Raw genomic sequence first — 14,925 nt, 5'->3', positions numbered from 1 at the left:
ATTTTTGAAGTTGTTGTTGCTGTTGGTGTTAATATCGCTGTTGCGGTTTTTGCTGTGGTTGCTGGCTGCTGTTGCTGTTCTGTTGTTGTTGTTGAAATTTGCTGGTGCTGTTCATGTTGTTGTTGTTGTTGCTGTTGCTGTTGTTGTCGCTGTTGTTGTTGCTGTAGCTGCTGCTGGTGCTGTTGCTGGTGCTGTTGTTGTTGCTGTTGCTGCTGCTGATTTCGAAAATTACAGTTTTTGGACCATGCATGTGATGTTATGTAGTTGTTGTCACTGCTGTTAAGCGATAATAAACAATCTGGAACTCCTGGAATTTTTTCATGATTGGAGGGGCTGATTCTTATTGTATCTTGATGCAAAATGGCTGTCCCAAGATTGTGGTACTCTTTTTCCTTGCTAGGTTTTTATCCCAATGGGTTTTTCCTAGTAAGGTTTTAATGAGGCTCTTTCTTGGGACTACGCTTTTGCCATTTTGCGGGTTGGTGGTGGGTTTTTGTTTCTCAGCTTCATGTAAATGTACTTTGTCTGGTTTGCTTCTCTAGCTCAGGCTTTCTTATTAATAATATATCTTTCATTTTCAAAAAAAAAAAACTCCTTTCTCTATTCAGTTGGAGAAAAAAAAAACAATTTTACATCAAAACATGGAAACAAGATCCAAGAACCTTACTTATCACAAATTTGAAAAATCCCCCAAAACCCATCTCAGCCAGCCTAACAACCTCACCTCCACCGCCAGCAACCGAGCCACCACCCATAAACCAACCGTCTTCTTTAACCTATGTGCTCGAACCTCAGACCCAGACCCAGATTTGTTGTTGACCCTGATTTTGATCCAGATCTGGATTTGCTGGTCCTCAGATCTGGTGGTGGTTTGCGGCAGAGAAGAGGAAGAAGACGAAGGTGACATCATTTGCTGCATTATGTTGTTACTGCAATTGTGAGAGGGAAGGAGATGAAGAAAATGGTGGGGGGCAAGAAGAAGAAGAAGGTAGAATTGCATTCTAGGTTTATGCTTTTTGCTATGGGGTTTTGAGTGTGATTGGTGAGGAGAAGAAGAAGATGAGGAGTATGTAGAAGGAGAAGTGAAGGTCGAGGAAAGATGAAGATTGCAGGAAGACAGAGATGAATTTGAAATTGCAGGAATGGAAGTTGATTGTGCAGAGATGAAATTACAGGAACGAAAGTTGATTGCAGGGATGAAGAAGATGCAAGCACTTGGCTTTTTGCAAATTTCATTCAATCCTTTCTTCAAAGTTCTGGTGATTTTTTTTAACATGAAGAAGATGTGATGTTGAAGATGATAAGATGAAGATTTAATTTGAGATTTAATTTAGAAAAAATGGTTTTAATTATGTGTTTTTTTTTATATTTTAAATGAAAAAAAATCTCAGGTGGGCTCATTAAACTGGTGTGGCCATGCCACATGGGCCACCGGAGCTCCGGCGTTGACCCAGAGCTCTAGAGGGACCAAAACCAAACCTTTTGACAAAGGTTAGAGACTAAAGCTCACCTTTACTCCAGCGAGGGACTAATGCTAAACATATGGCATAATAAAACTCTTGAATGCTCATGTTATCTTGTTGAAGAGCCTGACTGTCAATTTCTAGCTGATATTGCTTTGCAAAATTGGACTGCGCATATAGCTTTTTCAAATGATCTCAAAACTCCTTTGCGGTTTCAAATTTTGCTAACTGAAATCCAATAGACTGCATAACAGAATTATTAATCCAAGTAATAATCTTTGAATTATTTGCTTCCCAAGATTTGAGCTCTGTTTCATATTTTTCATCTTTCTTGTCTTTTGGTGTTTGAGAAGTCCCAGAAACATAACCTCACATTCTTTTGCCTTTTAATTTTTTTTTTCAGTTCATAGCTTCAATATGGATAATTTTACCATTCAATTGCACACTAATAGCTTGAAGGGAATCATCTTTTTCACCGGCCATTGCAGATAGAGATGAAAAAATATAAGTAAAGAAAGAAGTGTGAGTGTTACCAAGTTGATGCAAATCTGATGCAAGAGACGAGAAGTAGAGCAAGCACAAGACAGAAGCAAAGCTAGATTTTTTTTTTGGTAAGCAGAAGCAAAGCTAGATGATTAAACAAGTGACCAAAGCAATTTCTTCAAATAATTAGTGTTGTGGAGCACTAATTCTTCAAACAGCAACGAACACAATTTTGAAATCAATATAAGGTCCAAAACATGGGAACAACGCTTGACTATGGCCAACCTCTGATTTTCAACAACAAAGCAATTTTCTTCAACCAAAAGCCAAATCACAAAATCACGTGGTGGAGCAAAGCATCACAAAATCAAAAGGGAAGTAGCATAATAGTTGGATCTACAAATAATTAGTGTTGTGGACCAACCTAGCTCTATCATACCATAACCCACAGGTTCGTGGATCGAACCAGGCTCTGATACCATGTTAGGAGAAATAGAGAAGTTTTTTTTTTTGAAATGCCAAAATGAATTAAAGAATGGTAACACTTTGGGGGTGTTACAACCCACAATACACAAAACAAAAATAGAAAACAAAAAAGAGCCAAACCAAAGGAGAAATAGAGAAGATGAAGAGAGAGCATAAGAGAAAGATGTGCTAGGGTTTCATTGGAGGCAAACAATAGTTCAAGAGTATTGCAATAAGAGACAAAGAAAAATATAAATAGGTCAAGAGTAAAAGACTATACTACCCATAAAACCTAAATAATAAAATAAGGGAATATTATCTAACACATCCCACCAAGTATTTGACGGGTAATCATCACCTTGAGAGGCTAAAACATGAGCTAAATAGTTTGCACTTCTATTAATATGCTTGGTATAGCTTGAGCCACTGATTACAGTAAAATTTCTTTCCCAGCTTTGGAAAGTATCTTCTCTTTCCACCCCTGAAACTTTGCGCAAACTCTTTCTTGAACTTTGGAGAAAATTTACTTCTTTGAGCGACCAATAATAGTAGGCAAGCCTAGGTACTTGTCATGAACATCAACTGTCTTTACACTCATCATGTCTCAAACCATAGCCATACTAATTTCTGGAACATTTCGGCTGAAAGATAATACAGACTCTTCCTCCGAGTTTACAAGTTGCCCTAACGCTTGCTCAATATACGCTTAGCCTCCTCCATTGTGACTCTAGTGAAAATCAAACTATCATCTGCAAAGACTTATCCAAATTTACAAGTTTCCTTGAAGTTGTTTGTTGATATTTTTTTTCCACATAAAAACTTTTTATTAAGAGATTTAACTATTATAGATATGGAAAATTTAAAGAAAATCCTAGAGAGATATCACACGATTACAACTATGTGAGTGCACGTATGCACGGGCGTGCAACGTGCGCGCGTGCTGAGTGCGTGTGTGTGCGTGTATCCGAAGAAAAATTAAATTACTCTAGGAAGAATGATTCAATCATTAAAAGAATGATTATCTACTACAATCACAAAAAATGGCTGAGTTGGACATAAAATGAAAGAATCATGAAAAGGAAAAATGATTCTCCACCAGTACTAGTGTATATTTATACTCACCTTTTTTTCGGATATTGTTATCTTCAAACTGCAGGTGCCCTTCTTCTCCTTCTATTATTGGTTGAACTTTAGCAAGTCTTCTCCTTTTTTTAATTTCACTACAACATTTGTATGAGAGAGCAATAAGAGATATAAGAATAACTGCTCCTCCCATAGAGCCGAAAATAATATACTGAAGTTTGTCATGCCCAATACCTTCTCCTTGTCCACGAAATTGGTTGGACTCCTGGAAAAAAAAATTAAGGAACCTTTTCAGGTATTTAGCCTTATGCTAATATACAATAGCCTCTGATTCATACATACAGAACTTTATGCTAACCTTAGATTCTCACATACATACATAATTTTATGCTAGTATCTTATGGATATTGTGCTCCCTCTAGAGAAGTACACTCGACATTGTTGTGAGCCACTCTCTCAGTTATTTCATCTTCGATATCGAGTTGTTGTTTGTCATACTAGAACAAAAAAAAAAGAGGCGGCCGAATTCTCAAACAGTCCAACTGCAGGTGCACCTGCTTCTCCTTCGGTTATTGGTTGGACTTTAGCAAGTCTTCTCCTTCTTTTAATTTCACTCCAACATTTGTATGAGAGAGCAACAAGAAATATAAGAATAACTACTCCTCCCATAGAGCCGAAAATAATAGACAGAAGTTTGTCATGCCCAAAACCTTCTCCTTGTCCACGAAATTGGTTGGACTCCTGGGAAAAAAAAAATTAAGGAACCTTTTCAGGTATTTAGCCTTATGCTAATATACAATAGCCTCTGATTCATACATACAGAACTTTATGCTAACCTTAGATTCTCACATACATACAGAATTTTATGCTAGTATCTTATGGATATTGTGCTCCCTCTAGAGAAGTACACTCGGCATTTTTGTGAGCCACTCTCTCAGTTATTTCATCTTCGATATCGAGTTGTTGTTTGTCATACTAAAACAAAAAAAAAAGAGGCGGCCGAATTCTCAAACAGTCCAACTGCAGGTGCACCTGCTTCTCCTTCGGTTATTGGTTGGACTTTAGCAAGTCTTCTCCTTCTTTTAATTTCACTCCAACATTTGTATGAGAGAGCAACAAGAAATATAAGAATAACTACTCCTCCCATAGTGCCGAAAATAATAGAGAGAAGTTTGTCATGCCCAAAACCTTCTTCTTGTCCACGAAATTGGTTGGACTCCTGGAAAAAAAAAACTTAAGGAACCTTTTCAGGTATTTAGCCTTATGCTAATATACAATAGCCTCTGATTCATACATACAGAACTTTATGCTAACCTTAGATTCTCACATACATACAGAATTTTATGCTAGTATCTTATGGATATTGTGCTCCCTCTAAAGAAGTATACTCGGCATTGTTGTGAGCCACTCTCTCAGTTATTTCATCTTCGATATCGAGTTGTTGTTTGTCATACTAGAACAAAAAAAAAAGAGGCGGCCGAATTCTCAAACAGTCCAACTGCAGGTTCACCTGCTTCTCCTTCGGTTATTGGTTGGACTTTAGCAAGTCTTCTCCTTCTTTTAATTTCACTCCAACATTTGTATGAGAGAGCAACAAGAAATATAAGAATAACTACTCCTCCCATAGAGCCGAAAATAATACAGAAGTTTTTCATGCCCAATACCTTTTCCTTGTCCACGAAATTGGTTCGACTCCTGAAAAAATGTCATTCATGGAACAAACATATACGCAACAATGACACATAAGGTCTCAACATTAAAAAACCAATTACAAGCAGAGAAAACCATCTCTGCAGCAGAACAAACATGTTAAATAATAAACTATCATAAGATTTTCAATCATTTGTGCCATGTCATGTTAAATTCAAAGGCATAATAAAGTATCATGGGCTAAAAAAAGTACGGAACTGTTTATGTCAATACCCGTAAAAAAAAAGCGGGTAAGGGTGCGTGTATAGTACTATAGTAATCAACCCGCCCCATACCCGCACGAACATATTTCACACATAATTGATAGTATATTAATAAACTTGAAGTATAAGTTTTTAACTTCTTTTTAAAAATTATTAACTGAAATCTTAATATTAAATATATGATTGTTAATTATTATCACTAGTTTTTAAATTAAGTTAGTAACCTATAACTTTAGAAGTTTATTAACAAATATAAAATTATCAATTTAATGCTTCACTTTCTAACTTATTCTTTTCCAAAAGTTATACTTACTAGTATTGATCTCGCGTCACGCACGGATGAAATAAAAGTATTTTGTCGGCATACATCAGATTTTTTTCATATTTTCTCTCTCATTCTTCTTTTTTAAATACGTATATCACATATTTAAGTTTTTTCTTTCTTATCCAAGTATATTCTAATTCTTTTTTTCTAATTTTTTATTCTTTAAATCAATATAGCAAAACCATTTTAATCTCCTAGATATGTATATAAGAAAAAAATATAAAATTTTGAGTTAATTTTCAAATCAATCCATTAAAACGATTTGATATCAATTTCTTTTGATGACATATTTGATATTATTTTGAAAGTGAGGTTTACATTCAAATTTATTTTATTTTGTAATATTCAAAAAATTATTGGTTTAAATGTAACATTTAAAGAAAAACGAAAAATATTTTATGAAAAAAGAGATAATTGCATTTTTTAATTGTCTGAATTTTTAAATTATTTAAGTAGTGATTATGAAAGCTATCAAGTTTTATATTTAAATAAGTTTTTTTTTTATCGGAAAGACACATCATTCAAGGATTTGATCTCTGGACTTTCCCTTCCCAACTCATTTCACTTAAGCTATACTTGGAAGACTATTTAAATAAGTTTTGTTATAGAAAAAATGAAATATATTTTTAGTTCAGTGAATTTTAAAACGGGATTAATTGAGTCCCCATAAAAAATTTGAATCGATATCTAGTATTTTTTAAATCAATTTAGGTTCAAAGCAATTTAAGTGTCTATATCATTAACTTGACACAGTCATCTTCCCCACATGAGACTCACTTCACTTATCCTACGTGTAGGTCCATGTGAATGGCGTACATATTTCTCCGGTTAGAACAGGAGTTTGAAACCAAATTTTGTCTCAAGAGAATAGATGAGGTGATTGAAGTGAGATTTGATGTAGATCAAACCGTCAATTCATTCGTGAGATTCAGACTAGAGCTGGGTAAAGTGTTGACCCGCCCCGCGTAGGCCCGTCCTGCACTTGCCCGCTCCACGTAGGCCCGCAGTTAAGTTGTCCTATATTTTCCGGGATATAGCCCGCACTAATCTGCGGTCCTGCGGGTCGGCCGGTGGACTTTTGCCTCTTATACGCCTTTTTCTTCCTCGTAGGCCTACGCCGCACAAGCCCGCCCCGCACCGGCCTGCTCCGCGTAGGCCCGCAGTTAAGCAGTCCTTTTTTTTGGGGCTATAGCCTGCACTAATCCGCGGTCCTGCGGACCGATCCGCAGACTTTGACCTCTTTTATCCCTTTTTCGTTCTCGTAGGCCTGCCTCGCACAAGCCCGCCCTGTACTAGCCCGCTCCACGTAGACCCGCAATTAAGTTGTCATCTATTTTTCGGTCTATAGCCCGCACTAATCCGCGGGCCTGCGGGGCGGTCTTCGGACTTTGGCATCTCTTACCCCTTTTTCGTCTTCGTAGGCCTGCCCCGCACAAGCTCGCTCCACGTAGGCTCGCAGTTAAGCAGCCCTCTATTTTCAGGGCTACAGCCCGCGGTTTCATGGGCTGGCCCGCAGACTTCAACCCGCTTACCCCACGTTATTCGAACGGAGGCTAACTAAATTAATAATAAAGATATTATTTTTTTATTTAAATAAAGTAAGAATATAGATAAGTTTCTATAAAAATAATTTTAGGTAAGTAGATGTATTGTTGCACCTAAACTATAGATATTACTTGTAGTGAGAATTATCATTACATGAATCTTGTGGGGATGTCTAAAAAAGAAAGAAAACAAGACTGAACGTGTGGCTGAAATTTGGCTGGAGAGGCGCAGGAGGGAGGCTCGCAGGATACTCACCTTTTTTACGGATATTGTCATCTTCATGATCAAATCTCCAGCAGCAACAAAACGCCCACCCTGTTGTACGAAATAAAAAAGCTCCCCAATGGAAATTATCAGACTTGTATTATATCAAACCCATAAATAGGGTTGGTTCTTGGCTGTTTTGAAGATGAAATGTGGGCCTGGAAGTGGCAATCTATTGCTAGTGGGTTGGAGGATAATATTGAGGGGAAGAAACACTTATTTAATTTCCCCTTTTTATCCAAGAAATTCATAAAAGAAACTAGTTGAATGACCCGTGCAATGCACGTGTGACTTTTATTATACAATATTTAAAATTTGCGTAATATTATATTTCTTAACATTTAATAATTTTCAATTGTAGAAATAGATAAATCTTTGTTGGAAATATATTTTCTATGTAAAATTGTTCTTACAATTTTTATCTAAGTGTGGTGAAAGACGAAAGTTTATCTAAGAGTGCAGTTCGTAGGAATTGAACTCTCGAACTACTTGATAGAAATATATATATATATATATATATATATATATATATATAGTTTTTCCATTTAATTGAGAAAAATCTCCTATTAGATAATTTTACATAAGATATTTACATTTATAATTATGATAATAAGGGTTAGTTTAGTACACCAAATATGTGCATCAGGGCCGACCCTGGGCCTGTGCAAGCAGGCCCACAGCCCCGAACCTCTAAAAAGAAGGGGCCCAAAAAAAAATCTCATTATACTTTTCCCTAAAATAAAATTTAGTTATAATAATTAATGTTCAAGATGTTATTAATGACTTGAGATGGTCTAATGGTTAGTAATTGTGTATGTTACTTTTATGTACCGGGTTCGAATCCCACCGCGTTGCTTGGATTCGAACACGCTACCCCTGGGCGGGTTGCAAGAGGCCAGTTGCCAAACAAACCAACATAATGATTCTGATGAAATTTCGAACGTTAAAATTATTAGGGGTCCATTTTTATTATTTGCCCAGGGCCTCCAAAATGTCGGGACCGACCCTGATGTGCATGATATTATAAGTTTATACAATATACATTATGAGTTTATCCATTATTTGATGCTAACATTGGATTGTATAGACTTATTCATCAATCTACTCTTATACATTAAAATGAATAAGATTTTGATATAAACTACTTGCCACAATCACCACCAAGTCCACTCCCATACTCACCACCACCTACCAGCACCATCCTTCACCACCGCTACCGTCGCCTTGCAACAGTGCCACCGTCACCACTATTGCCACCACGACAACCAACTCTACAACCACCCTCACCACCGCGTCTACCACCCTCCCTGAGACAACCTCCATCCTGATTGATTATGTCCCAGTTTCATGATGCATTAGAGTAGCTTCTTTTCTTATTGTTTTGTTCCACAAGCAAAACAAAAAATTGCGACAAAATATTTCTCTTTCCTAGAGCTCATCACTATATCCATCTCTCTTAAAGCCCATCACTTTGTTAGCATTTTTAGTCAAATGTTTTTGTGACAAATTTTATTTTTCTTGCAAATTACAAGTTTCTCTTTCATGTGCGGCCAAAACTGCCTCATGTTCGTAAATTGATTTTATTTTCAGTTGTTTCTAAACTACCATTTTTGAAAATAGTTTTATTTTTTATTTTTATACCACGTATTATTTAAAAAACATCACTTTTTTCTCCTTGGATAATCTTATATTAAATAAATAAATTTTATAAACCAAGAGATATTTTCTAAAAAATAAAAAAACACTTCCAATTTCCAAACACTAGTAGCGACGACAAGTCTTCTTTCCACTTTGAAAACCCCCACCCAACCACACTATGCTTCACCCCATTTCCACTCACCTTCCTCCTTCACTTTTCTTGACCTCGTCCTCGTTCCTGGTTTGCTACTTCGCAAGCCAGTGAACGAACCCACTTTGACTCTTAATCACAGACACAGTAGTTAATTTCTCTAAGGTGCTGTTCTTGTGGGAAGGAATCACAGAGTCAATGACACCAACTTGAACTTCAGCTGAAACCCAGGTAACAAAAACTTATTATATCCTGGAGTAACCTCATATACATGCTTAAAAATTACAATTTTGATTTGGGTGTTCATGATTTTGAGTAATTAGTTCTGGATCTAGCCAAAGTCAATACAATCTTGTTAAATTTTTAATCTTTACTATTTTGGGTCGCACTTGCTGAGGTTTAGGACTATTTCTGTTTGATTATTTGTGAATTGTGATTGATTTGAGGGAGAAGAAGGAAATTCTAAGCGAACCCTTTTTCGTTTTGGATTTCTTTTTAGAATCTGCATTTGAGCTATCAAGATGGGAGGGCAATCCAGCAAGATGAGTAGTGTTGATGCCCCCACATCCATCAACATGGGTACCCATTCCCTGTATGCAGCTGATTTGAGCTCCTATGAAGCTGCATGTGTGAAAGATCCAAGCTTGCAATCTTTTGATGCCACCATTCAGGGGCACACCAACAGGGTGATTAGTTCCCTTGCTCATGGGGTTGAGGTTCGATCGTTGTCTTTTGACTCGCTGAGAGAAGTGACTGATAGTTTGCTTGAGATGAACCAGGAAGTAGTCAAAGTTATTTTGGATTGCAAGAAAGATATATGGGGCAACAAGGAGTTGTTCGCCTTGGTGAATGACTATTTTGATAATAGCCTCCAGACGTTGGAGTTCTGCAATTCTCTTGAGAAATGTTTGAGACGGGCTCGCGAAAACCAGGTCATAGTCAAGTCGGTGATTACCTACTTTGACGAAGAGCTGCAGAATGGGGTTGAAGTGGGGGCGTATGTGAAGACATTGCAGGAGCTCAAGAATTTTAAGGATGCTGGGGACCCCTTTACAGAGGACTTTTACTCGTTGTTTCAGTCAACTTATACGCAGCAGGCATTGATGCTGCAGAAGCTGCAAATCAGAAAGAGAAAGCTTGATAAGAAATTTAAATCACTGAAGACTTGGAAGAGGGTCTCAAATGCCATTTTCGTGGCTGCTTTCGTTTCTGTGTTGATTTTCTCAGTGGTAGCAGCTTCTGTTGCTGCGCCACCAGTAGTAACAGCTTTAGCTGCTGCCATGGCTGTTCCAATAGGGTCAGTAGGAAAGTGGTGTAACTCACTTTTTAAGCGATACAAGAAAGCTCTAATGAAACAACGGGAGGTAATCAGCTCAATGCAGGTTGGTACTTACATTTCATTGAAGGACTTGGACAACATTCGGGTTCTTACCAACAAATTGGAATTACAGCTTGAGTCATTATTGCAGAATGCTGATTTTGCTCTTAGAAACGAGGATGTTATTAAGATTGCAATAGACGAGATTAAGAAGAACATAGAAACTTTTTCAGAGACCATGGATACTTTAAGCGCACATGCTGATAAATGTAGTAGACAGATAAGGAGAGCAAGGACTGTGGTTATTCAAAACATAGTTAAAAAACCTGATTAAGGTCCGTTTGGAATGTCGTATTGATTAGTCTCCTATTAAGAAGTACTGATCGAACACCATGATTATTCGTTCAATAACATTCCTTATATATTGTAATGAACATTTATAAACTCGCTATGTATATAGATATTTGGATTATACATACGTGCGAATATGTTTGCTGCTCCCTGCTTAGTTGTGTCTGATTTATGTTACTCTATTGCTAGAACAAATTGAACATCAACTAGAGATGGTGAATTGTTAAGGGCAGCTTAACTTAAGGTTGGGATAAATCTGAAATGAGCAGCTTCATGATTGAGAGACGGGTAAGTATCAATTTTTAAAAAGGTTGAGTATGAGATCCCAAGAAAATGAAAAACTTTCCCCATGAACTGAATTGTCAACATTTAGTAATCTAGTTTTGATTCTTTGATATATGCATTCTCAAGTTACGTTATACATGTAAAATACTCGTGCGTTTGTATAAAGGTGCAAAAACATGAAAGCACATTCACTCAATTTATCTCTTTGGTTCTGTTGGCTTTTTAGTCTTGTAATTTGTGTGAATGTACATTGGAGACGATCACAACGTAAAAACAAACGGAGCAAATTGTTTCTATTTCGGTATTTGGATGTGAAGTGTATATTGCTGGTTCTTTGTATGACATTTTTTCATTTGTAAACGCTTGCACTCAGAGGTTCTTGAAGAGAATGAGAAGTTTAATGTTATTGCTGGATATTTGGCAGACCTAGGCCCCGTTTGGATAAACAGCTTAATTAACCATAAGCGCTTATGACATAAGCGCTTATTCATAAGCTATTTTTAAAAATTTATTGAAATAAATTAAAAATAAGCTGTGTATAAGCATAAGCTGTTTTTCATAAGCTATCCTGAGTAGCTTATGAAAATAAGCTGAAAATAGCTTATGGTCTGCCATAAGCTGTTTGCATAAGCTCTCCCAAACACTGGTATAAGAGCTTATGCTGTCAGATAAGCTCAAATAAGCTCTTCCAAACTGGGCCCTAGTTGAAGGTGGGCTCATTGTTAAGCTTACAAGCTCTGTCTATGTTAAGATCTTGAGTATGACAATGACATTTTAGTGATGCAGCTTAGATTCTTGTAGTAAGTCTCCTTGTGTTGTGGACTTTATTTAGTATTTAGTTTTCTATCCCAAACAAGTGAGGTCAGTGGAGAATGTAGATGAATTTTTGGCTCTGTTACATTGTTTGGTGTGGCTCTGTTACATTTATCGCATAAACGCTTATTCATAAGCTATTTGAGAAATGTATTGAAATAAATTGAAAATATGTTATAGATAATTAGAAGTTTTCATTCATAAGCTATTCTTAATAACTTATGAAAGGTAGGCCATAAGCTCATCCAAACACTTTTATAAGCGTTTATGCTATAAAATAAACTCAAAAAACTCCTAGAAGCTGGAATGAAGTAGCCATCATAATCAATTTTAATCCATGGCTTCAATGGGGGGGGTTCCATTTTAGCAACACAACTCTGTTAATTCTAGCAACAAAATTCGAAAAGAAGAATCAATTTAGGCCATTATAATGTCTTAACCAGCAGAAGGATCATTTTTTGAAATAGCAGCATCACTTCTCGTCACTTCTCGCTATTTTTTCCATATGGTATCCCCATAGCTGTCAGCCATGAGACTAATTCTCTTAAGACTTAAAGATCACACTAAGTGGGTACGTCTCTCCCGACAAATCATTCTCCATACACAACGGCAAGGAATCGAACTCTAGACTAGATGCTTAAAGAATCAAGCTATCTATTAGATGTGCTAGACCTTGATGTAACTTTCTCACTATCTTTTCAAATATATCATAAACTTACAAATAAATCGTATAGGGTTCGTTTGGTATATTTTAATGTATAAACTACAAAGTCTAATAGTATTAGATCTAATAGTATGAGGTCTAATAGGATAAGGTCTGGTAAAAGTTTAATATTAAACAGTATTTGGTCATACACAGTATAATTTATCATATTGTTTAAATTGATACAAACATATGTTTGGTGGAGGTGCTAGTGGTGATGGTATTGAGGTTATTGGGGGGGGGGGGTGGAGTTTGTTGGGGTTGTGGTGGTGGTGGCAGCAACAATGTTGTAGTCAGATTGCGTCAATGACAGTGGCCATAGCGGTAGCTTTTGAATGTTTGATATATGCATTCTCAAGTTACTATATTTGGATGTGAAGTGTACATTACTGGTGAATGTATGACATTTTTTGTTTTGTAAACGCTTGCACTGAGGGGTTCTTGAAGAGATTAGGAAGTTTAATGTTATTGTTCAAAATTTGGCAGACCTAGTTGAAGGTACGCCCAGTTTTAAGTTTACAAGCTCTGTCTTTGTTAAGATATTGAGTATGACAAGGTCGCGCCTAATGTGGGTCAGTTTCAAAACGATGGTGCGCTCGACAAGCTTGGAGTTGGAGTCCTTGATTTGACGTGAGATTTCGGTGGCGGTGTAGATGGGGTTTGCAGTGGAGATTATGGCGTCGATGGATGTGGCGGTGAGGTATGGGTGATTTTGGGTGTAGGTTGCTGTGTTTTTGGATATGATTTTTTGTGGGGTGGTTTCAGGCGTGGGTGGCTTTGGGTGGGGTTTGCTGGTTTTGGATATGGTCTTTGATTGGGGTGGCTAATTTGGGTGGAGGATTTGGTCGTTTCTCCGGCGAGTCCATGGTGGCACAGTTGTCGGACCAGCCAACCGGGTAAGAGGATGGTGCAGGAAGAAGGGAAATAGTTAGGGATAGTTGAGTAATTCAACATCTTTTATTCACAACCATTCAATTTTAAAGTAATATATTTATGGTTCAAATTAAATTTTACACACTGGACCGCGGTGGGACAGTTTTAAAACTGACCCACCATAAGCAAAACCTTATGACAATTGCATTTTTGTGACTCAAGTTAGATTGTTGTAGTAAGTCTCCTTGTGTTGGGTGAATTTTATGTAGTGTTTAGTTTTCTGTCCCAAATAAGTGAACTGAATTAAGTTTTGATATACTCACACCTCACATTTTCTTTCATTTTATTTTCACTTATTTCTGTTTATCATCTATCTTTTTTTCCTATCATATTACATATCACATCAGACATTTTTCTCCCTTCTCTATCTACTTTCACTAAGTGGAGATGAATATGAATTGTGAAAATAAAGATTTTCGAGCTCAATTTGATGAAAATATTTATTATCTCTTAAACATTGTTTGGTGTGGCTTTTTGTACCTCATAGTTCTGAGGGCCTTCCCATGTGTTTGGATTTTGCGTTTCATTAGTCTTCAAAGTTCAAACGATGTTAACCAATTTAACCAAACACACAAAAAAGTTAACCAAAAAGCTCTACTTTTTTTTTATGTTGGGGGCTAAAAGCCCATGTCAAAGGAACTAAGTCCTCAATTACAAAGTATTAGCAGAATCAACCATTAAGGGGAGTAGACTAAAAGAGGGAAAAGTTTCATAAATCCTAAATGGTGTTATCATGTTTAACCCATTCATCAGCCACTGACTTAGCTTTTATATACATACATATATATACTGTGGTGTGTGTGTTTTAAATGAATGAGAGGGATCTGGCCAATCAAGACATGAAACTCCCTAACTAAGGTGCTCAAGGATGAGTTCCATGACAGTCTTGAGTCAAGCTTTTTTCTGAATCTAACTCAATTAGGACTCTAGAGAATCCCCAGCTTGAGCAATCTTCATACCATGAACAATGCCCCAGCAAAATTGAACTACTTCCAAACTTAAACTGAGTAGCCTACTAGGAAAGCACTATTATGATATCTAATTACACCACAAGTTGCACTATTAGTGGCATGCTTGGGTAAAGAGCTGAATTGAGTGCTTATGACAAGAAGCATGCATCTCATAAACGTTTATTCATAAGGTGATTGAGTTTTTTTTTTTAAATAAATTGAAAATTGGTTATGGATAAACA

General features: G+C 36.7%; 1 protein-coding gene across 1 annotated transcript; it reads left to right on the top strand.

Moving 5' to 3' along the window:
• The first annotated feature begins 9,316 nt into the window (after positions 1–9,316).
• Positions 9,317–11,148, top strand: LOC130714008 (UPF0496 protein At4g34320-like). The gene is made up of 2 exons (XM_057563860.1): positions 9,317–9,561; positions 9,830–11,148. The coding sequence occupies exon 2, from the start codon at positions 9,852–9,854 to the stop codon at positions 10,980–10,982; it is 1,131 nt and encodes a 376-aa protein (XP_057419843.1). The 5' UTR covers positions 9,317–9,561; positions 9,830–9,851; the 3' UTR covers positions 10,983–11,148.
• The last annotated feature ends 3,777 nt before the right edge of the window (positions 11,149–14,925 follow it).

This window comes from Lotus japonicus, chromosome 4 (genome assembly GCF_012489685.1).
Source record: "Lotus japonicus ecotype B-129 chromosome 4, LjGifu_v1.2".
NCBI lineage: Eukaryota > Viridiplantae > Streptophyta > Magnoliopsida > Fabales > Fabaceae > Lotus > Lotus japonicus.
This window is presented reverse-complemented; position numbering and strand designations above follow the sequence as displayed.